Genomic DNA, 23,975 nt, shown 5'->3' with positions numbered 1-23,975 from the left:
GAGGAATGTTCCTGGTTCAACTGGTCCATGGGTGCTGAGTTTCTGTAGGAAGTCCGTCATGTCGCGACAGAAGCTGGGTGTACCTTGTACGATGGGTTTCAAGATGCCCTCGATGTAGCCAGAGAGGTTCTCACACAGGGTCCCATTGCCTGAAACGATAGGGCGGCCTGGTGTGTTGGCCTTATGTGTTTTTGGGAGGCAGTAGAGATGCAGGTATGATTTGCAAGCAAGTTTAATGCAAAGGTTTGTGTAAAAATAACTTCACAGTGTCCTTATTAAGCCGTTGGACAGCAGTGACCTGAATAAATATCTGAGTGTCTTGGGTTACAGGAAGATATAGACGGGATGGTCAAATGGGCAGATGGAATTAAACCCAGAAAAGTGTGAGGTGATACACTTTGGAAAGAGTCATCTGACAAGGAAGTATTCAATTAACAGCATAGCACTAGGAAGTTCTGAGGAACAATGAGATTGTGGCGTGTTTGTCTATAGATCTCCGAAGGCAGAAGGGCAGGTTAATAGGGTGGTGAAAAAGGCATTTGGGACATTTGCCGTTATCAATCGAGGCATAGATTACAAAAGTAGGGAGGTCATGTTGGACTTGTATAGAAGTTTGGTGAGGCCACAGCTGGAGTACTGTGTGCATTTCTGGTCGCCGCGATAGAAAGGATGTGATTGCACTGGAGGGGGTGCAGAGGCGATTCACCAGGATGCTGCCTGGGATAGAACGTTTAAGTTTATGAAGAGAGGTTGGATAGGCTTGGGCTGTTTTTGTTGGAGCAGAGAAGATTGAGGGGCGACCTGATCGAGGTGTGCATGATTATGAGGGGCATGGGCAGGGTGGATAGCGAGCAGCTGTTCCCCTTAGTTGAAGGGTCACTCACAAGGGGACACAAGTTTAAGTTGAGGGGCAGGAGGTTTAGGGGGGATGCGAAGAAAACGTTTTCGGCCAGAGGATGATGACGGTCTGGAATGCACTGCTTGGGAGGGTGGTAGAGGAGGGATGCCTCACATCCCTTAAAAAGTACCTGGATGAATACTTGACACGTCATAACATTCAAGGCTATGGGCCAAATGCTGGGCAATGGGATTAGGTAGGTAGGCCAGGTGTTTTTCACGTGTCTGTGCAGACTCGGTGGGCGGAAAGAACTTTCTGCAATGTGTGATTCTGTTAATAAACGCTTTTGTATATTTTCCTCATTGATTAATGTTGAAGGAAATTGGGTGTGAGTATGTAGCAGTGTTTCAACACTCTGTGACCTGTTCTTCATTTTGTATCGGGCTGAACACTACAGGCTTGACTGATAAAGCCATAAAGAAGCAGGCAGCAATCTTTCAACAAATTGTAGTCTTTTCGCTATTGGATTTATTTTCTTTTAACATGTGTGATTTTTTTTTTTGGTTGACAAATTAGAACAGTTTACGGCTCTCATTGAAGTAACTGCCAGAAGGGACAGGTTGACTTGATTTGTCTGATAAACACTCTTTGCAGCATTACATAAGGATAGATTCACAACACCTTGTGCATGGACATCACATTTTCCTTTTAAAAAAACAAACACCAATGCAAATGAAAGATTTGTGTGCACAGTTTATAATTGAGCAAACTCTGTACAATTAGCTGTACTGGACAAATCACCTGCAATATGTTTTTAAACAGTCACTAGTGTCATGAGCAAGTTACGTCCAATCCATTGCAATTCGCAGAACATTATTGTGCTTCTTTCAGTAGCTACTTTTCTGGGTCTCCAAACCTGCAGTAATTTGACCGACCGTTTCTCAAAACGCAAGGAGATACGTGGCGTGGAATTTCCTTACGGAATAAGCACTCATTGTTTTGGCAGATTCTTGTACAAGGTTCAATTTAAAACATCATGATAGCTAAACACTTCACAGAATTTTTCAAACGGAGAAACGGCTGTCCGAAAGGGTAATTAAAAACTACACTAAATAAGCAAACACATCCTTCATACACATGGGCTATTATGCGGCATTTATCCTAATACTGTTTTGGATACATGGGTAGATACAGCAGGAGTCCATTCGAACAGCTGTTATAGTGTTGTGCGGAAACAGAATCATGAATGATACTTCTATTTGAAATATAATTTATGAGTACAAACTTTCACAGTTGACACATTCAGCCTTGCCATACTGTTGTGTCAATAAAATACAATATATTAATAGGTACAGTGTGATAAAAATCGACACTAAAAAACTAAAAAGGTAACCTTCTTGTAAAATCAGTAGTGGACATTCAGATAGCACACAAACAGATGTCAAATGAAGGAAATAATGACTTTGGATTGCAATAATTCCTTAGTTGAGGATAATTTGGGTTTACAGACAGAAAAAAGTACACAAACCCTCCAAGCCTTTTATTAACGATCCAAGAAACCACAAGTAATTACTGTTTTTTTTTGCTGTAATGAGTAGGTGCATAAGTGAGTGATAATATTTTGAACACAAGGAGTCCCCTCCTGCAGTTTGAATTAGTATTAAATCCAATTCGCATTGCAGGAGTGACTCAGAGAGCATGCGTTGATCTCGTGTCAACATTTCCACCAGAAATGCTGAACCTGCTCTCTGTGGTAGGGAAGCACGCTTCTTTGGGTGCGTTTACAGGACAGGTATAGCATTGGTGCAAAGCCGCCTGGCTTTGTAAATGATTAAACTTGGTGGAAATGGGGTGGGAGGTCCCCAGCTAACTAGGAAGCTTTTCTGAGTGACAATCTGTCCTCTAGTCTATGCAGTCTCATTCTGCTTCACTCCAATCATTGATAAGCCCTTTTAAAATAATTCCAGCTTTTAAGCGTGATATTCCCAATTTATTGTGAGACATAGTTAAGGGATGAATTTTCCCTCAGCCACTAAAGTAGCGATTTTGTTGCAGTTATCAAATGGCAACTTTTTTCAGGAGGAAAGAAATCTCAACTGGCCCACGTATGTCACACATCTTACAAAGACAGTAGCCCATCACAGAATGATTCTCTTCAAATATCTCATTGAACGACATGTGACTGTTCTGACAGTCAGCCCGAATGCTCTTTGGTTGAAGTATTCAAAATATATTATTTGTTTTCAGGAAGATTTCAAACAGAGTACGTCACAGGTTTGATATCTTAACCTGTCCAGCTTATCAAAGTTTTAAAAAAAGAATCTGATTACAAAAGATGATGTGCGTTTCTTTCAGAACTGAAGGAATAGGCAGTATCAGTGATAAAGTGCAGAAGGCAGCCAAAAACCCCTTTGGACAGAACTGGCCAAGAGCTCGACAGGGAATGTTTGGGTAAAATTAAATAAAAGTGAATCTGACACCAATAGATCCTCATTCCGATCTGGTCTGCTTGTTCTAGATGCATTGGTTAGAGTGGTACATCAGTGTGTAATATCCACAGGACGCACTGTACTAACTCATCCAAGATGTTGGCGACAGAACCTGCCAAATCCGCAGCCTCTAGCACCTGGAAGGACAAGAGACACTAATTTGTCTGGTTCAAGCTAACTCACTGTGACGTGATTTGAGATGCTTTCTTTATTCAGGCTGTTGCTGACCAATCACAAACATTTTTTTAAATAACAGCCATCATTTTAATAGCTTTCCACAGAACTGGAATAATAACTGCCCCCATTCTAAGATTCTCCAGAGGGGGTAAAGCGATGGAATGTGGCAATCCCAAAATCATGGGCTGGTTTCTCCGTTGGGCCCACGCCCGGGGATTTCCCGAAGGCGTGGGGCTGCCCACAAGGGGAAACCCCATTGGCCGGCTGGCGGGACGGAGAATCCTGCCCCATATTTCTGGGCCTAATTAAGACTAGTATGTTTCACTAAAAAGCAAGGTCATAATTAGCTTATCTCTGTCTATTTCAAAAAGGCAAAAGAGCTGATGAGGGCGGTAAGGAGAATGTTTTTTCTTATGGGGCGAGCTGTGCCCCCCTCCCACCCCCCAGAAGGAGTGATGGATGTTGCTTGAATTGGAGCTTTCCAAAGGGAATTGGAAACGAGAAGAAGGAATAACACTTCAGGACTGTGGGGAAGATTAACGGAGTGGGACAAATTGAGCGGGCCTTTCAATGAGTCGGCATAGCATTATGGGTCAAATAGTCCCTTCCTCGCTGTATGGTTCTCTGATTCCTGCCTCAGGAATGGAGGAGATGGTCAGGTGGTGGTAATGTCGTTGTTACTAGTGATCCAGAGGCCCAGGCTAATGCTCTGGGGAGAGGGGTTCGAATCCCACCATGGCAGCTGGTGGAGTTTGAATTCAATTAATAAAATCTTGAACTGAAAGCCAATCTCAATCATGGTGGCCATGAAACTATCATCAATTGTCATAACCCCCCCTCCCCCCCACCTGGTTCACTAATGTCGTCCAGGGAAGGGAATCTGCTGTCCTTACCCGGTCTGGCCTACATGTGACTCCAGGTCCACAGCGATGCGGTTGACTCTTACCTACCCTCGGCAATGGTTTATACTGGATCCCCTTTGCTCCTTTTCCCCTCCCTTCTCCCGCCTTTCTCTCCCATCCTGGTGAGTCCAAAACGAAAAGTTTGAGTAACATGTCACTCTTTTCAGCAACATTCAGAAAGAAATGTTAATACTAATAGCTTCTATGCCCATAACACAGAAGGGTAGCTTCATAGGCTTTAATCTCCCAACTAACCAGTGTGGTCAGAAAGTTTCGGATTTACTGCTGCTTTGATTCTATTGTGGCTCCTGACTCTCGCTTCTGGTACAAAAGCCAAAGACAGAGATCGGCAATATCTGCCATGTCGGCTGCCACAGCTCTTTGGAAGGAAAATCTCTCTCGCTAGGGTGGGAAAAGAAGCTTAAAGATTGGGCTTTGGGAAAGGTATGATGAAGTATCTGCAGAATGATGTTCCTAAATACCATAGGGGAGGTTTGCCACGATGGCATGGTGCTGTGCCCATGCTTCAACAGCACACGTGGAAATGGCCACATCTGTAATTCTCTCGTCAGCGGGTTTCTGATCATCTAGTCATGATCACTTTGCTATTTGTGCAATCTTTAATTGATTGCAAGGTGCTTTGGAATGTTCTAAGGTTTGGGGCAGCACGGCAGCATTGTGGATAGCACAATTGCCTCACAGCTCCAGGGTCCCAGGTTTGATTCCGGCTTGGGTGACTGTCTGTGCGGAGTCTGCACATCCTCCAGGTGCTTTGGAATGTTCTAAGGTTTGGGGCAGCACGGTAGCATTGTGGATAGCACAATTGCCTCACAGCTCCAGGGTCCCAGGTTTGATTCGGCTTGGGTGACTGTCTGTGCGGAGTCTGCACATCCTCCCCGTGTGTGCATGGGTTTCCTCCGGGTGCTCCGGTTTCCTCCCACAGTCCAAAGGTGTGCAGGTTAGGTGGATTGGCCATGATAAATTGCCCTTAGTGTCCAACATTGCCCTTAGTGTTGGGTGGGGTTACTGGGTTGTGGGGATAGGGTGGAGGTGTTGATCTTGGGTGGATTGCGCTTTCCAAGAGCCGGTGCAAACTCGATGGGCCGAATGGCCTCCTTCTTCACTGCAAATTCTATGAAAAATTCTATGATAATCATGAAAGATGTTATATAAATACAACAACAACTATTTGTATTCGTATAGCACCTTTAACATAATAAAACATTCCAAGGAATGTTTCCAAGGACGCTTCCCCCGTCACAGCTACAATACCCGCAGGACAGGGAGATAATGGTGGGTGGCACGGTAGCACAGTGGTTAGCACTGTTGCTTCACAATCCCAGGTTCGATTCCGGCTTGGGTCACTGTCTGTGTGGAGTCTGCACGTTCTCCCCGTGTCTGCGTGGGTTTCCTCCGGGTGTTCCGGTTTCCTCCCACAAGTCCCGAAAGACATGCTGTTAGGTAATTTGGACATTCTGAAATCTCCCTCTGTGTACCCGAACAGGCGCCAGAGTGTGGCGACTAGGGGCTTTTCACTTCAGTGTTAATGTAAGCCTACTTGTGACAATAAAGATTATTAAAGATTATTAAATTAATGGACAGGAGGAATGCTATAAAGTAAACTGTAAGACTGAGCCACATAAAGGCAGATGACCCAAATTTCGGTCAAATAGGTGGACTTAAGGAGCATTTTAAAGGAGAAAAGGGAGGCGGGGAGACGGAGAGATTTAAAAATAATCCAGCTTTCAAGGCTGAGGCAGCTAAAGGCACAGCCACCGATGGTGAAAAGATTAAAGTCAGGAATTCCCAAGAGGCTTAGAAGTACACGAGTGCACATGTTCAGAGGGTCGAAGGGCTGGAGGAGATACCGAGTTAGGGAAGAGTGTGGCCATGGAGAGGGGCCTGAAAACAAGGAGCGCTCAACTGGGAGCCAGTATAACACAGGCGTGTGCAGGGGACAGGTGAGCAGGTGGGGCAGCACGGTAACACAGTGGTTAGCACTGTTGCTTCACAGCGCCAGGGTCCCAGGTTCGACTCCCGCTTGGGTCACAGTCTGTGCAGAGTCTGCACGTTCTCCCCGTGTCTATGTGGGTTTCCTCCGGGTGCTCCGGTTTCCTCCCACAAGTCCCGAAAGACGTGCTTGTTAGGTGAATTAGACATTGTGAATTCTCCCTCCGTGTACCCGAACAGGCGTCGGAATGTGGCGACTAGGGGATTTTCACAGTAACTTCATTGCAGTGTTAATGTAAGCCTACTTGTGACAATAATAAAGATTTTTTAAAAAAGATTTAAATGACTTGATAGGGGGTAAGTGCACAGGTTGGAGAGTTTTGGATGACCACAAATGCAAGACTTTCTTTCTCAACTAAGTTCTCAAAGGGTAGAGATGTCAAACAGAAGAAGTTTCCCATGCATGGATGCAGAAGGGGGCGGACAGTGCGGGGGAAATGTAACATCAAATTGTTCTTATACATTTCCAAGTAGCTGGTGATGAAGATCGGTCACAGACTGTTTGCTTCTTGCTCAATGAATGGTGTATGGTGGTGGTGGTGGGGGCGGGGTGAGGAGTCTAAAATTGAAGGACAGGGCATTTGACAATTAAGGCTGTACAATATTGGTTCGATAGATTCTTGGCATTGTTGGGAATAAAGATTTGACCCTGGGATCATTCTCTCCTATTGGGTGTACCCTGTTATACACTAATTCTGGCACAGGTAATACTAGTTGTTCGTTTTTACTTCTAACTGTAAATATCCGCACAAATCTGGCAGAAAAGATGAAGGAATGTATTTTTGGACTTTCCACGGATTGCAAGTTGAGAAAGAAAAACTCTCCACTTTTAGCTGCATTGGTAAGCAGCTTCTGGCGCTGTTCATTTCTCCTTCATGATCTTTGTTTAATTAAAGAAAATGGTTTTGTTCACGATACAGGAATTTTGAATAAAACTGTTCAGTGTTAAATGAAATGAAAATGGAATAAACTGTACAATCCTCTGTTATATAAAGTACGGAATGGTGTTTCGCTAAAGGACGGCTGGTCATTTGACCCAATCCGTCCAACAAATCAGGGACAATGTCCACTACCACATGATCTTTCCGACATTTAATTTCCTGAAGCAAGTGAACATTACTGCTAACTGATTTCCATTTCACATCGTCGCATATGCAACATTATAGCTTGGCACTAATTTGGCTCTCCCACACTGACTGAAACCATCAGCACCCTCTGCAGTTCAACCAGTTGCTACTGCAGGTCTGGTCCAAAGGTACTTTTTGCTCTAAAGAGAAGTGTCTGTGACTGTACTCACCTGAGGAAGGAGCTTCGCTCCGAAAGCTAGTGATTCGAAACACACCTGTTGGACTTTAACCTGGTGTTGTAAGACTGCTTACTGTGCCCACCCCAGTCCAACGCCGGCATCTCCACATCATGTCTGTAATTGGGCAGCCTTAGAAACAAAAGTCTTTTTCATGCTAAAAATAAATTCACGTGTGATTTTGCGTCCAACTTTAAAATGTGGGAATACAAATCTATAACGGTGAAATGTTGACACAGACAGGCGATTAATGAAAATGTCAACATGAAGTAAGGCTTTGTCACGAGAAAGTGCATGCGTCTATCTAGACTGGCGGAGTGGAACTCTGTGCATTCTGCGAGCAGATACTCACAGGGTAACCTCTTCGCTTTAAGAGCGATTGCTGTGCGTTCTACAGCGTAACTCTGGTTTGCCGACACACATTATGATTCAGACCGCGTAATCTCGGAAAGGCGGGACATATAATGGCAAGCTTGCATTTTTAAACTTACATTCTATGCTACCCTCTCCCGCAAATAAAATGGGCGGGATTCTCCGGCAGCTCACTGGCGGCTGGGTTCTCTGTTACCGCCGGCAGCGCATTCCCGTCCGCGGGTTTCCCGGCAGCGTGGGGTGGCTTCAATGGGAAATCCCATTCACAAGCAGCGGGAAGAGAGAATCCCGCCGACAGCGAACGCCGCTGCCCCCCGAGAACCACACGGCTGGGGGACCGCTGAATCCCACCCAATCAGTAATTGTATTGTGTCTATACTACATACGCACACAGGTGTATACATTTATTTTAGTATTCTGCTTCGAAATAACTTTCTTTGGACCATTTGAGGCCATGAACCTATATCTCCTGTCACTGTTTTTAACAATTACCCTTTTGACTGCATCGCACTGCTTCTACCAACCTATATACAATTGTTAAAAAAACATTGCTCGTAATACAATGAATATTCTTTTATTTACCAACAGCTCTTTAGCAGCAGTTCAGTCACCCATCTTCTCCAACATCATTATCCCTGTATTGAAATGCTACACTGTAGCGCGCGGCGTCACAGCCTTCCACTGCCTATACACTGTACAGATGCAGCTCAAACTGAGAAGGTTTGCACCAGCATACCTCGGCTCCCAGCTAGCTACATGCTCAGCACTAGTTCCACTGCGGCCTCTGAATGTAGGTATGCTCTAAATAAGGAGCATACCCCAACCCCTCGCCACCCCTCCAGCGTCCCTTCAGCCAGCACTGAAGGGTCACGCAATCAATGGGCCAAATGTCCTTCTCCCGTGACACGGTGACTCTCTGACCACCCTTTAGTTTTAGTGCAAAAAATCCTATTTTCCCTGCCAGCACAGTGCATTGAATAACTGATAAGCAATGAGTGTTTAAATTGGTTGGTGATATCCTTTGTGTGGCTCTGTGGCACGTCATACCAGTATATGCAGCAGTTCTGGGCAGTGGCACCCTACTAAAGGCACATTTAAAACATTTTGTTTCTTAAAATAAATACCTTTGGGAAAGAAAAGTCACCATCTTGTCTGGCCCCCGTTTACAGAGGACAGAGTTCTGATTTTATACATATATATATATATTAGATATTTTTAAAAAAGGCTGGTCGTAACTTCACGCACAGAGGTTTCTGTCACTCGCGTGTGCACTGATAACGTTTTTTCAGTGCAAGAAGGCAATGGTCTGCTCTGATAGGTTTTCTCCGACACTAATCCAGAATTTTTGTAACGCGCTAAAATTCGCTCCTTTGAAATTTGTAGGTGGCATTGGAGCCAAGACTCTAATGACTCAATCGTCATGAATTCAATCAGTTACTTCATACAGCGCAGCTAAAACGAACATGATGGATTATAAAATACAAGATTAATGTAAAAATGTTGGCAGTAACTCTTGAGTTATACAATTTAAAAGCAAAAGGAACCATAGCCAGCTCACAACAGACTCACCCATCAAGGGTCACTTGACTTTAAAAGTGGTGACATTAGACCGTAAGACCATAAGACATAGAAGCAGAATTAGGCCACTCGGCCCATCGAGTCTGCTCCGCCATTCAATCATGGCTGATATTTTTCTCATCCCCATTTTCCTGCCTTCTCCCCATAACCCCTGATCCCCTTATTAATCAAGAACCCATCTATCTCTGTCTTAAAGACACTCAGTGATTTGGCCTCCACAGCCTTCTGCGGCAAAGAGTTCCACAGATTCACCACCCTCTGGCTGAAGAAATTCCTCCTCATCTCTGTTTATGGCTGAAATTTGGACTGGCCCCTTTTGACCACACTCTACTCCATTTTCATTTGTTCCCTGACACCAGGAGGCAGCACATCAAACAAGGCGTCCTCCACAAGGAGGCCACTTCGCTTCAGGGCTCGGCAAGCCCCCAGCTCTGCCGGCAGCCCGTCGAAATGGTTCCCCCTCAGTTCCAGCACGGTGAGATGCGCCAAATTTCCAATCTTTGGGGACAGGACCGACAGGTTGTTCTTGCCAATCTTGAGCGTCTTCAGCTTCTTACAGAAATACAGCTCATCCGGCAAGCTCTCCACCTTGTTGCCGGTGATGGTGAAGTCCTGCAGGCTCTGGAGGACGCCGATCTCGGGCGGGATGAACCGGATGTCATTGTGTCCCAGGTCCAAGGACCTCAGCTTGTTGCACAGGAAGAGGTGCGAAGGCAGAACCTCGATCTTGTTATGGTTAAAGTACAGGCGCTCTAAGCTCGACAGCTTCTTGATGTGCTCCGGGATGTAGGTTATACTATTGTGCCACATCTTGAGGCAGGTGAGCTTGCGGCAATGTTGAAAGCTGATGATCTCCTCAACAGATTTCAGGTTGTTTTCCTTCAAGTCGAGCTCTTGAAGATTGATCAGGCTGAAGACGGCGTGGGGGATTCGCTCCAGGTCGCAGTGGATGAGCTCGAGCTCGGTGAGATTGATCATTTTCTTCAAGCTATTGAGCATCACCAACTTGGTGCCGTCGTTTTGAACGCACAGCGTCTGAAGGTGACTCGAGGTCTCAACGATTGGCGGTGGGATTTTGGTCAAGTTACTTTTAATGTAAAGGACCTTGAGGCTTTTGAGTTCCCGCAAGGATTCCAGTGTGATGTTCTTGGAGAGGTCGGGACTCAAAGAGCCCTGAAGGTGCAACTCTTCCAAACTTTTCAGCCCGTACAGCCACTGTGGAAGCTCCCGGATGTCATCAAACTTGACCCGTAAAACCTTGAGGTTTTCCTTCAGGAATGCCAGAGCAGCGCTGTGGATCTTGACCGAGCACTGGTACAGGGACAGCTCCTGGAGGTCCTCGAGCTGCACAATGGTCGCCGGGATGGTGACATTGTTGATGATCTCCAGTTTTAGAGACTGCAGCTCTGTAAGCTCAAACACGGTGTCTGGCAGCCCCGACAGCATGAAAAGCTGCAGCTCCAGCCGGTTCTGGCCGTTTGTCTGCAGCCTCTGCCGCAGCTTGTCTGGGGTCCACTCGTTGTTCAGGTTCAACTGCTTCAGCTTATTCTCGCTGACCTCCGACAGAAACACTGCGAACCTCTTGGAGTACAAAGGGTCATACTGGTCGATCAGGTGCAGCATGAAGGCAAAGTCATTTTTGACGTCGGGGATGTCATCGATGCCAGTCTCCAACCGGACATACTCAAAGGAATATTCTTTAAGGGAGCGGTAAAACAGCCAGTAGAGAGTGTAAAGGCAGGTGAGGCCGTAGACACTGACAAAACACAGGTAGCAGATGGACAGCTTGGAGAAGAGGTGCGCCATGGTGTGATTGCAGGAAAACTTACAGTAGCCTGTCATCTCCTGAATGTTGACCTCACAATCCACAGTGAAGTTGACCTTCGAGACTAGGATGCTGTTATATGCAATGATGAAAATGAACTTGATGACTTTGATGATGGTCTGGCGCACATACATGGAATATAGAAGATCCCCTTCTTCGACGTGCAGTCTGAACTTTTTGACTTTCTCAAACAGTGCTTTGGCCTGCTCGCCCTCCTTTTTGTCCAGCGCACTGACTGGCGGCTTCTCCACCACCACCTTCTCGGGGATGGATCGCAAGGACTGCGTTTTCACCAGGTTGCCCTCCGAGTTGGACAGGCCCAGCGCCACTTTGACCTGGTGGCTCTTCTGGCTGCTCTTGCTGTCCTTTTCCTCGGGGTTTTCGCCGGACACCTCGGACAGGGCGCGGGTGGTCCACAGCGAGTCAAAGCACTTCCCCAGGATGGAGATGAAGTGCTCGATTTTGGAGCTGGACCCGGGGAATTTGAACCAAAAGTTGCTGCACAGCATAAAGACCAGCGTGTGTATCAGGACGAGATAGGGGAAATACTTGGCATACCAGTGCAGCGCTCGCTCGTAGCACATTTGGTTTATAAAGCTGTACTGCTGAAGGTCAAGATTTGTTTTCAGTCCTTTCATTTCAGCGGAGGGGTGAGAGGATGGACGTGGCAACGGCAATGCTGCAGGTGTTACAAACGGACTGGAAGAAATGTTGACACGTGTTTGATTTTGAACAGGCCGTAGGCTGTGGGGTGAATTCCGTTTAGGAAGACAAATGATCTTGTCCTGCATTACCTAGGGAAGAGAAATGGGGGGAAAGGACAAGCCATTAAAAAGCATAACTTTTGAGCAACTTCAGAGATATTTATTGATGAATCATATAATCATCGCAATCATACTATAAAAATAGGTGCCTGTGCTCATCTCAGCTTTTCAATTAGTGATAAATACACTCCATAGAATATGGAAGTGCTCAAATTGACTTCCTTGCAGTAAAGAAAGATATAACTTGCATTTATGTATCGCATTTCAGCTCAAAAAATGGTGGACAACCAAATAGATACTTTTCATAGATTACAGAATTTACAGGGCAGAAGGAAGCCCATAGGTTCTGCACCGGCCCTTGGAAAGGGCACCCTACTTAAACACACGCCTCTACTCCATCCCCGTAACCCCACTTATCCTTTTGGACACTAAGGGCAATTTAGCACGGCCAATCCACCAGATCAGAAAAGAGGATTAACACTTTTTCCTTTCCTAATAAGACCATAGGAAATGGGAGCAGGCATAGGCCATTTGGTTGATTTAGCCTGCTGAAGGGCAGCACGGTGGCACAGTGGTTAGCAATGCTGCCTACGGAGCTGAGGACCCGGGTTCGATCCCGGCCCCGGGTCACTCTCTGTGTGGAGTTTGCACATTCTTCCCATGTCTGCGTGGGTCTCACCCCCACAACCCTAAGATGTGCAGGTTAGGTGGATTGGCCACACTAAATTGCCCCTTAATTGGAAAGAAATAATTGGCTACTCTAAATTTATTTAAAAAAAGAGATTTAGTCAATCCGATCATGGCTGATTTGATTGTGGCCTCGACTCCACTTTCCTGCCAGCCCCTTGACTCCCTTGTAGATCAGAAATCTGTCAAGCTCAGCCTTGAATGCATTTAATGACCCAGCCTCCACCCTCTCTCTGTGGAAGAGAATTCCAAAGACGAATGACCCTCTGACCATAATTGTCCTTCAGAAGGTGGTGTTGATTGTGGTGAACGTATTATGGCAACCATTCACCACTGCATTGCATTGTACTATGTTGTTGCCCTTGTGGGCTCCACCTATGGGCCATTGTATTGTATTACACCGCTTGTATCATGTTGGTGCCCTTGTGGGCTCCGCCCCCTTGAGAGGAGGTATATAGAGCAGTTGCCCTGTAGGCGGCTCTCAGTGCAGAGCAGTCGCAGGCAGGCACTCTTCTAGTCCACTGTTCACTTCAACTCTCTGTCTCATGTGAATTGATGGTCGCATCACTGATCTTTGTTTTTCAACCGCTGCAGTCCATGTGGTGTAGGTGCACCACTGTGCTGTTAGGGAGGGTGGTCCAGGATGTTGTCCCAGCGACAGTGAAGGAGCAGCGATGTATTTCCAAGTCAGGCTGGTGAGTGACGAGGAGGGGAACCTCCAGGTGGTGGGGTTCCCAGGTATCTGCTGCCCTTGTCCTTCTAGATGGTAGTGGTCACGGGTTTGGAAGGCGCTGTCTGAGGAGTCTTGGTGAGTTACTGCCGTGCATCTTGTAGATGGTGCACACGCTGCCACTATTTGTCGGTGGGGGAGAGTTTGAATGTTTGTGAAGGTTTGTTCACAGTACTCTAGCTGTCAACTAATTAGGTGTTTTATATGCAATCTGAGCATAACTTTATATTTTTTCAGTTCTATCCCTCTGGAAATCAATCCTGGTGCTTGGTTTGCCTTGTTAACCTGAGTTGTTACCTTGAGTGATTTGTGTATTTCTGCTTCCAGATCCCTTTAGTCCTCAACCACACTTCAGTTCTTCTTTTCTAAGTAATCCTTATTATTGTTCATCTAAATGCAGTAGTTCCCACTGAGTGTGTTGGAATTCATTTGCCAATTACATACCCGTTCTGCAACTTGATTACTGGGAGAACTCCTCAGCGATGTTTAAAAGAGCACCATGGTTCTTTTTAGGAGCATTTCAGTCTCACCCACTTGCCCCTCCAACAGCACAGTGCCAGCCCGTACCAGCCTCCCCGAACAGGCGCCGGAATGAGGGGACTAGGGGCTTTTCACAGTAACTTCATTTGAAGCCTACTTGTGACAATAAGCGATTTAAATTTTTTCACAGTGCTCCCTGGAGTGTCAACCCCGACTACCTGCTCAAATCTGTGGGATTTGAACCAAAAATATTCTGACTCATTGCCAAGACTCTCTGAGCTCAGACTGACGCTCATAGAGCCCGTATAAGCCACCTTTTGCATCCGCCAGCACAATAGTTCAGCGGGCAGGGCAACAATTAAAGTTTACCTGAGAATCATTGTTTTTATTGATACCTGCAGACAAGCAGTGTGTTGATGAGTAATCAGGTTCACGTCTTGGGACAATTGTGAATGTTAAGCACAGCATTTCTATTAGAATGGCCAAGTGCGAGTGCGTCGACCCTCGACCGGTCACCTTCCAGGGCTGCCTGTCACCATGGCAAACCATGGAATTCAACAATTCCATCACTGACCACAAGATGGCAACACATTCCCTCACAATCAACAAGCACCATTGGTCAGAGTTCAACAGTTCAAAGCACCCAACTAGTGAACATGAAATGAGAGAAGCCTTAGTCAACGATGGAACATTCTTGAAATAACGTAACATAATCTTATTTTTGCACCATTGTTCACCTGTGTCTAATACATTTACTGGATTGTTATAGTTTCTGCAACATAAAATAATCCGGAAGCACTATGCTTACTATTTTCCACACCGTACTATTTTTCACCTCAGTTGAAGAATATTACATTATTGCATTTGATGGCTCATATTTTAAAGATGAAGTTGGAGTGCAGACACAACGAAGATGCACATATGGGGCGGGATTCCCAGGAATCGGCACAATGGCCCGAACCTAGCGCCAGAAACGGTGCGAATCACTCCGGCGTCGGGCGCCCCCAAACGTTGCGAATTCTCCGGCCGGGAATGGGCTAGTAGCGGCGTGACGCAATTCGCGATGGCGTCACCCATCACGGTCGCGAAAGACGCCCCCCCCCCTCCCGGAGACCCGGCAAAATGGCCGCCCGCCGCGCAGCGCCAAGTGAGGCCACACACTGCCTGCCCCCCTTTCCCCTTCCCCATATCCCCCTTCCCCATATCCCCCTTCCCCATATCCCCATATCCCTCCTTCCCCCATATCCCCGTCCCCCATATACCCCCTACCCCCAGATCCCCATATCCCCCTTCCCCATATCCCCCTTCCCCATATCCCTCCTTCCCCCATATGCCCCTTCACCCATATCCCCGTCCCCCATATACCCCCTACCCCCAGATCCCCATATCCCCTTCCCCATATCCCCCCTTCCCCCATATCCCCCTTCCCCATATCCCCCTTGCCCCATATCCCCCTTCCTCCATATCCCCCATATCCCCCTTCCCCCATATCCCCCCTTATCCCCATATCCCCTTCCCCATATCCCCCTTCACCCATAATCCCCCTTCCCTCATATCCCGCTTCCCCAATATCCCCCCTTCCCCCAAATCTCCCTTCCCCATGTCCTCCCTTCCCCCATATCCCCCTCCCCATATCCCCCCTTCCCCCATATCTCCCCATCCCCCAGATCTCCCCATATCCCCCTTGCCCCATATCCCCCCTTCCCCCAGATCCCCCTTCCCCATTACCCCACTTCCCCATATCCCTTCTGCCAAATCCCCCCATATCCCCTTCCCTCATATCCCCCTTCCCCCATATCTCTCCTTCCCCCAGATCCCCATATACCCATTCCACCATATCCCCGCTTCCCCCATATCTCCCCTTCCCCCACATCCCTTCCCCATATCCCCGCTTCCCCATATCCCCCCTTCCCCCATATCCCCTATCCCCAATATCCCCCCTTCCCCATATACCTTCCCCAAATCACCCCATATCCCCCTTCCCCCATATACCCCCTTCCCCTTATGCCCCCTTCCCTATATCCCCCTTCCTCCATATTCTCCCTTATCCCCCTTCCCCATATCCCCCTTCCCCCATATCCCCCTTCCCCCAGATCCTCCATATCCCTTCCCCCATCTCCCCCTTCTCCAATATTCCCCGTTTCCCCTTATCCATCTTCCCCATATCCCCCTTCCCCATATCCCCTTCCCCTGATTCCTCCATATCCCCCTTCCCCATATCCCCCCTTCCCCCATATCCCTTCCCCAAATCCCCCCATCTCCCCTTCCCCATATACCCCTTCCCTAATGCCTCCTTCCCCATATCCCCCTCCCCCTATCCCCCCATATTCCCCTTCCCCATATCCCCCTCCCCCTATCCCCCCATTTCCCCTTCCCCATATCCCTCTTCCCCCAGATCCCCCATATCTGCCTTCCCCCATATCCCCCGTTTCCCCTTATCCCCCATATCCCCCCTTCCCCCTGATCCCCCCATATCCCACTTCCCCATATCCCCCTTCCCCATATCCCCCGATGGGCCCTGATCGCGGGCCAGGCCACATCGGAGGCCCCCCGTGGGGTCGGAACCCCCCCCCCCACAAGCCGCCCCCCGACCCTTCCACTCCGAGTTCCCGCCGGCTGAGAGCTGACGTTGACGGCGCCGGTGGGATTCGCCGTTTTGTACGACGGCCGCTCGACCCATCCCAGGACGAGAATCGGTGGGCCGGCCGCGTAGAACGGCCCCCGACCGGCGCCACGCCAACCACACCGGCGCCAGTGGCGCCGATTCTCCGCTCTGCGGGTCAGGGCAGCGCGGCGCAATTTGCGCTGGTCACGGGGATTCTCCGGCCCGGCCCCGGGCTGAGAGAATCCCGCCCCCGTACAGTTGTCCTGTGCAACATAACTTCCCAACCTCTATACTCAATGACCTGACTATGAAGGCCAGCATGCCAAAATCCTTCTTCACTGCCCTATCCACCTGTGACTCCACCTTTAGAGAACTGTGCACCGGAACTCCAAGGTCCCTCTGTTCCACGACATTCCCTAGGGTCCTACCATTCACCGTCAAAGTCCAAATTGATTTGACTTTCCAAAATGCAACACCTCACACTTATGTGTACTGAACTCCATTTGCCACTCCTCAGCCCACTTCCCCAGCTGATCAAGATCCTGCTACGATTTTTGATAACCTTCCTCACTGTCCACAATACCACCTATTTTAATGTCATCTGCAAGCTTACGGATCATGCCTTGTACATTCTCATTCAAATTGTTGATATAAATAACAAACAGCGATGGGTCCAGCACTGACCCCTGAGGCACACCACTAGTCGCAGGCCTCCAGTCCGACAAGCATCCTTCCACAATTACCTCTGCTTCCAACCACCAAGCCAATTGTATATCCAATTTGCCAGTTCTCCCTGGATTCCATGTGATCTAGCCTTCCAGAGCAGCCTACCATTTGGAACTTTATCAAAGGCCTTACTGAAATCCTTATGCACTACATCTACCGCCATGCCCTCATCAACCTTCCTGGTTAAGAAAACTAACAACTTACTTAGGAGAAGCTAATAAGGTAAAGGACACAATACCTGTAAGCCATCAGCAGAAGTCCGCTCAGCTCCCAATAATAATGTTAGGCCAAGGGCCAAGTTTCTGGGGCCGGGATTGGCTCAAGGTAATGAAATTAAATTGGATGGAGTTCTTCCCAAGTATGGGAAGAGGGACAGCCGGAGTTAATGAAGAAGTATGAGAATGTTTTTCACAATGAGTTGGGTAAAATAAAGGGCCTCCAGATGAAGATGTATGTAGATCCAGGGGCAGCCCGTCTTTTTTTAGAGCGTGACCTGTACCATACACCTTGTGAGAAAGGCAGGGCACAGAATTGAGGAGATTGGAAGAACTGGGTATTATCCAGCCAGTTCAATTTGCGGAGTGGGCAGCATCCATAGTCCCCGTGATAAAACCTGACAAGACCATCTGCATCTGTGGAGACTACAAATTAGCAGTTCATCAGGCGGCCAAGTTAGGTAAATATCCAAGCCCCAAGATTGAAGACTTGTCTGCAAAGCTGGCTGGAGGTCAGTCTTATACAAATCTGGATGTGAGGTACACATATCGGTAACTTGTGTTCAACCATACTTCCCAGATTATGTTACAATAATCACGCACAAACAAAGATCTGTTTCAGTATACGTGCCTACCCTTTGATGTGTTGTCAGCAAATGCTATTTTCCAGAGAACAATGGAAATTCTATTGCAAGGTCTGCCACGAGTCGTAGTATATGATGTTTTGATAACCGGATTGTCAGAAGCTGTTTAGCGAGCTAACTTAGAGGAGGCACTGAAGAAATTTCACGTGGCTTGTGTATGCATCATGCAGGAAAATGTACTTTTCAAGCCACTGAGGTCACCGATCTGGGTATCGCGTAGATACACAAGGATTATTACACCCCATGGAAGACAAGGAGGCATCGGCCCCCAGAGCACATATCTGACCTCAAGTCATTCTTCGGACTGGTGAATTACGGTGGGTGTTTTCTACCAAAATTTGGGGACATTCTTGGGCCCTTTGCATATGCTATCAAAGAAGCACTAGCATTGGGTTTGGAAGATGTCCCAGAGAGAAGCTTTTAACAAAGTAAAGCATTTGTTAACATTCATCGAGTTTATTGGTGCACTTCGACCTGTCTAAGGAATTGGTGTTAACGTGTGATGCCCTTCTCTGTTGTTTCAGTGTTGACCCATTAGGTGGACGACACATCTGGGAGACCGAGAGGGTATGTATCGCAAACCCTCTCAGAGGCCGAAAAAGGCTGCTCTCAGATTGAAAAAGGCGGCTTGTCAATAGTGTATGGGGTGAAGAAGTTCCACCGCTCTGTACAGGGGAGGCACTTTACCATTGTTACACACCACAAACCACTCTTGGGTCTTTTTAAAGAGGACAAGTTTATTCCGCCAGTCGCTTTGGTAAAAATTCAGCGTTGGGCGTTAAGCGTGTCCGTCTACAAATGTAAATTCAAGCACCACCCTGGAACGCCTATATCGCAGATGTGGATGTACTTAGTCGCCAACCTTTATATAGTGCGTAGCACCTCCCCCAGTACCGTAGGGAATTGTTATGGTGTTGTATTTCCTGCACACATTGCCAGCTTCGGTGTAGCAAAGTATCGGACCAGCAGGGGTCCGCTGTTGTCCAAAGCGGGGCGCAGGATACTGTGAGGTTGGGCCAGTGAGACAGTTTCTGAAGAGACTAAATCATACTTTATATGAAAGGATGAATTAAGTTGTGAACATGGCATCATAGAGTCACAGATGTTTACAGCACGGAAACAGGCCCTTCGGCCCAGCTTGTCCATGCTGCCCAGTTTCTCTCACTAAGCTAGTCCCACTTGCCCGCATTTGACCCATATCCCTCTATACCCACCCTGCCCATGTAACTGTCTGTTTCTTAAAGGAAAAAAATTGTACCCGCCTCTACCACTGTCTCTGGCAGCCCATTCCAGGTGCTCACCACCCTCTGTGTGAAGAAATTTCCCCTCTGGTCTCTTTTGTATCTTTCCCCTCTCACCTTAAACCTGTGCCCTCTAGTTCTAGTCTCCTCTACCTTTGGGAAAAGATGTTGACTATCTACCTTATCGATGCCCCTCATTATTTTATAGATCTCTATAAGATCACCCTTAAGCCTCCTACGCTCCTGGGAAAAAAGTCCCAGCCTATCCAGCCTCTCCTTATAACTCAGACCATCAAGTCCTGGTAGCATCCTCGTAAATCTCTTCTGCACTCTTTCTAGTTTAACAATAGCCTCCCTATAATAGGGTGCCCAGAACTGAATACAGTATTCCATGTGTGGTCTTACCAATGTCTTGTACAACTTCAACAAGATGTACCAACTCCTGTATTCAATATTCTGACCAATAAAACCTAGCATGCAGAATGCCTTCTTCACCAACCTGTCCACTAACGACTCCACCTTCAAGGAGCTATGAACCTGTAACCCTAGATCTCTTTGTTCTGTAGCTCTCCCAACTCCCTACCATTAACTGAATAGGTCCTGCCCTGATTTGATCTATCAAAATGCATTACCTCACAATTATCCAAATTTATCCAAATTATCCTTTGGGGAGGCAGATTAGTTGTCCCTGTACCAGGAAGGGAGTTGCTCCTAACTGGTGAACAGGAAGTATTCCAGTGATCTACAAGATCAAGTAGCCGTGTGGGAATATGACGTGTTGGCAATAACAGGAATGTGGTTTACAATGCGGAGCACTGGGAATTTAACAGTCATGGTGCAAAATTTTCTGAAAAGATAGGGATGGATAACAGGGAGGCGGAATGCCAGTACCGACTAGGGAAAGCATTGCAGTGCTGGGAAGACAGGATGTCCTTGAGAGGGCAAGGAAAGAATTCATCTGGTTAATGTTGAGAAGGAAAAAGGTATATCACCAGAATGGGGTATTGTATAAGCCTCCAAGGACAGAGAGAGAGTGAGAGAGAGAGAGAGAGAGAGAGGGAAGGGGGGGGGGGGGGGGGGGGAGAGAGAGAGGGGGGGGGGGGGGGGAGAGAGAGAGAGAGAGAGAGAGTAGAGCAAACTTCCAGAACTACAGAGTGGTGATATTGGGGGACCTCATTAACCCAAATGTGGATTAGAATAATGTTAGTTGGGGTATGGAGGGGAAGAAATTCTGAGATGTGTTCGGAAGAACTTCCTTAACCAGTATATTCCTGGTCCAATAGGAAGCAGGCATTGCTGGATCTGTGCCAGGGAATGAGTGGGGTCAAGAGTTCACTCCAGTTGCCCCTCCATGCCATGGAGTAACCCAGGGGGCCCACGAGCACGCGGAGGGAGGAGGATCTTCTGGAGCACCTCCCAGGGATTTCCTCCCAGGAGGTGCTGGGACTGAGCACCCTTTCTGAATCTCCCCTTCCTGATGCCAGCTCACCTCAGGGGCAGTGGGCTGAACGGAGTGATGCAGTAATAGGAAATCCCTCCAGGTCTTGGCCCTCCAGAGGATGCCTGCTCAGGGCATCTCAGGCAACAGGGTGTGGAAGGCAGCAGGCCGCCTCCACGTCTGATGTACATCCTGGGAATACACCTAAACATAGTGGGAGGGTTCGCAAGGCTAAGGAGTTTTGGGGGCACAGACTGGGGTACTGGTGAAGTTAGGCACAGATGTCTGGGGATCTTTATCAAATGTCACAAATGAACATGTTACCACATTAAAAACTCTTCTTATTCACAACCTTATGGTCTCACTGTCAGTAACCCTCCTCCCAGAAGGATCGCACTTCACCCGATCTGGACACAACTCTTCTCACAGTCCCCCAAAATCAGGCAAACAGTTAGGCCCACTCAAAGTGAAAATAACCTAATTCCTGAAAGGATTTGGGCATTGATCTCTGAGCCTGACATCCTCGCAACAGACGGACATGAGTCAGATGTAGGCAGTAACTGAGCTGCGTCACAGAGCACGGTAGCACAGTGGTTAGCACGGTTGCTTCACAGCACCAGTGTCCCAGGTTCGATTCCCGACTTGGGTCACTGTCTGTGCGGAGTCTGCACGTTGTCTGCGTGGGTTTCCTCCGGGTGCTCCGGTTTCCCCCCCACAAGTCCTGAAAGACGGGCTGTTAGATGAATTGGACATTCTGAATTCTCCCTCTGTGTACCCGAACAGGCGCCGGAATGTGGCGACTAGGGGCTTTTCACAGTAGCTTCATTGCTGTGTTAGTGTAAGCCTACTTGTGGCAATAATAAAGATTATCATTTCCTCACTGGGAGTCGGCATCACCCTCCTGCATTTTCTGTTCAGCAGGCTCAAGGACTCGCCAAACCCAGCACCTGATGACTAAGGTTTACTGCGACTCTTTACCATGTCACAGAGGGGTTAGCACTCTCTTTGGGACAGGGAGGATGCTTCTAGAGCTGTTGGACAACATGGTGGGCGTGATTCTCCGACCCCCCTCCGATGGGTCGGAGAATCGGCGGGGAGCGGAGTGAATCCCGCCCCCGCCGGCTGCCGAGTTCTCTGGTGCCGGCTGGCAGAGGCCCTTCGGCGCTGGTTGGCGTGGCGCCAAGCACTTCCGCGCCGGCTGGCGCGGCGCCAACCCCGCCGGCCTAGCCCCTGAAGGTGCGGAGGGACAGCCTGACGGGGGAGTGGCCCGCCCCGCCGGTTTGCAGAGAATCCGGCCCGGTATTCCTATAGTGTGAAGCGGGAGGCGATAAGGGCAGCCCTGGTCCTTCTGCCCAAGCGAACCATCACTCCATTCCGTCTCCATCCTGAAGCTCCTCTGCATCCTCTTCTTCCATCCCCTCCAGGTCTTCCTCCTCATCCGATGGAGAGGTTCCGTTCCTCCAGGTCTTCATCAGTAAGGTGAGACTGTGCTGTAGAACCCCACAGGACCTGTCGAGGCAGAGGGAGTGGATCTTAAGGTGTCCGATGCACCACTTACTCACAGGCCTGTGAGACTCGTTGTAGCGGGCCTCTGCTTCGGTTTCAGGTTTCTGCACTGACGTCATCAGCCAAGACCTCAGGGGGTATCCTTATTCCTAAACCAGCCATCCCTGTCGCCTTGGTTGACCCTCAAATATTCCAAGGATTTGAGATTGTCCAAGGATGTAGCTATCATGCATGCTCCCTGGAAAACGTGCACACATGTGCATGAATCTCATCTAGTGGTCACTCACCAGCTGGATATTAAGGCAGTGGAACCCCTACCTGTTGATGAATGGGACTCCCTGATGCCACAGGGCATGTAGAGCGACGTGAGTGCAGTCAATCTCTCCCTGCCCCTGTGCCAGACCAGCTGTGGTGGCGAATCCCGCAGCCCTCTCGTCCTGCTGGGCCTGGCCCTGGTTGAAATGTATGAAGTCCAAAATCCCCGGGCAGAGTTCATCCGTGACCTCACGGATGCATTTATGGATGGAAGACTGCGAACGCCACACAGGTCATCTGTGGAGCCCTGGAACAAACCCATTGTGCAGAGGTTGGGGGCTGCCGTCACCTTCATGGCCACAGGGAGGGGGTGCCCTCCGTCTCCATATGACGCCAAGTTGGGCAGCCCGTGGCAGAGGCGCACATTGTCAGACAGCTCCGTGAAGGATGCATCGCCCTGTATATCCTCGGTCCCCTTCTTCACCCTTCAGCCTCCTGCTCGGTTGCTGTTGCCTCCAACCCTTGAACCTGCCCTGTGGCCCCCCCTGGTCTCCTGGCGCAAGGTGTTCCCTGGGTATCGCCACTTGTTGAACTAGAGCTCGTTTAGCTCAGTGGGCTAGACAGCTGGTTTGTGATGCAGAACAAGGCCAGCGGGTTCAATTCCCGTACCAGCTTACCCGAACAGGCGCCGGAATGTGGCGACTAGGGGCCTTTCACAGTAACTTCATACTTGTGACAATAGAAGGTTATTATTATTGTTGCTGCTGGAGTCTGTGCCTCTCTGGAGCTGCAATAAGTGGAATTGTCAGCTCTATTGACTCCGTACTGACCTCGTTTGGTAAGCTGAGAGAGAGCGAGAGAAAGGGAGAGCGAGAGAGAGAAAGAGAGAGCGAGAGAGAGAGAGAGAGAAAAGAAAGATAAAGAGAGAGAGAATCAGCTTGGTGGCATAGCCGCTTAACATCAGCACCTCCCTTACCCATTGTCCTCCCGGTCCGGGAAGCAGCCAGTCCGACACCTTAACCCTCATTCACATCTCAGGTGCCCTTCCACCTCCAATTGCCTGACCAGCCCGGGTCAATGCCCGCCTGGTTGTTCCCTCCCTTAATCCCTGCATCACTGGGGGTCCTGACAGGAGGTTTCAATGGACACCCATTCCTCATGGGCATTTCTCAGGGGCAGGGCCAACTGGA

At 48.4% G+C, this 23,975-nt stretch overlaps 1 protein-coding gene across 3 annotated transcripts in view; it reads right to left on the bottom strand.

The window, feature by feature from the left end:
- Nucleotides 1-1,573: 1,573 nt before the first annotated feature.
- lrrc8c (leucine rich repeat containing 8 VRAC subunit C) overlaps nt 1,574-23,975 on the bottom strand; it is a 45,052-nt gene continuing 22,650 nt past the window's right edge. For all 3 annotated transcript variants that reach the window (XM_072510459.1, XM_072510460.1, XM_072510458.1), the window contains one exon: nt 1,574-12,288. In XM_072510459.1, the coding sequence (XP_072366560.1) occupies nt 9,997-12,288 (2,292 nt within the window). In that variant the 3' untranslated portion in view covers nt 1,574-9,996. The remainder of the gene's footprint in view (nt 12,289-23,975) is intronic.

This window comes from Scyliorhinus torazame, chromosome 7, assembly GCF_047496885.1.
Source record: "Scyliorhinus torazame isolate Kashiwa2021f chromosome 7, sScyTor2.1, whole genome shotgun sequence".
Classification (NCBI taxonomy): Eukaryota; Metazoa; Chordata; class Chondrichthyes; order Carcharhiniformes; family Scyliorhinidae; genus Scyliorhinus; species Scyliorhinus torazame.
The sequence above is the reverse complement of the archived record's forward strand: the minus strand, read 5'-3'. Positions and strand labels throughout refer to the sequence as shown.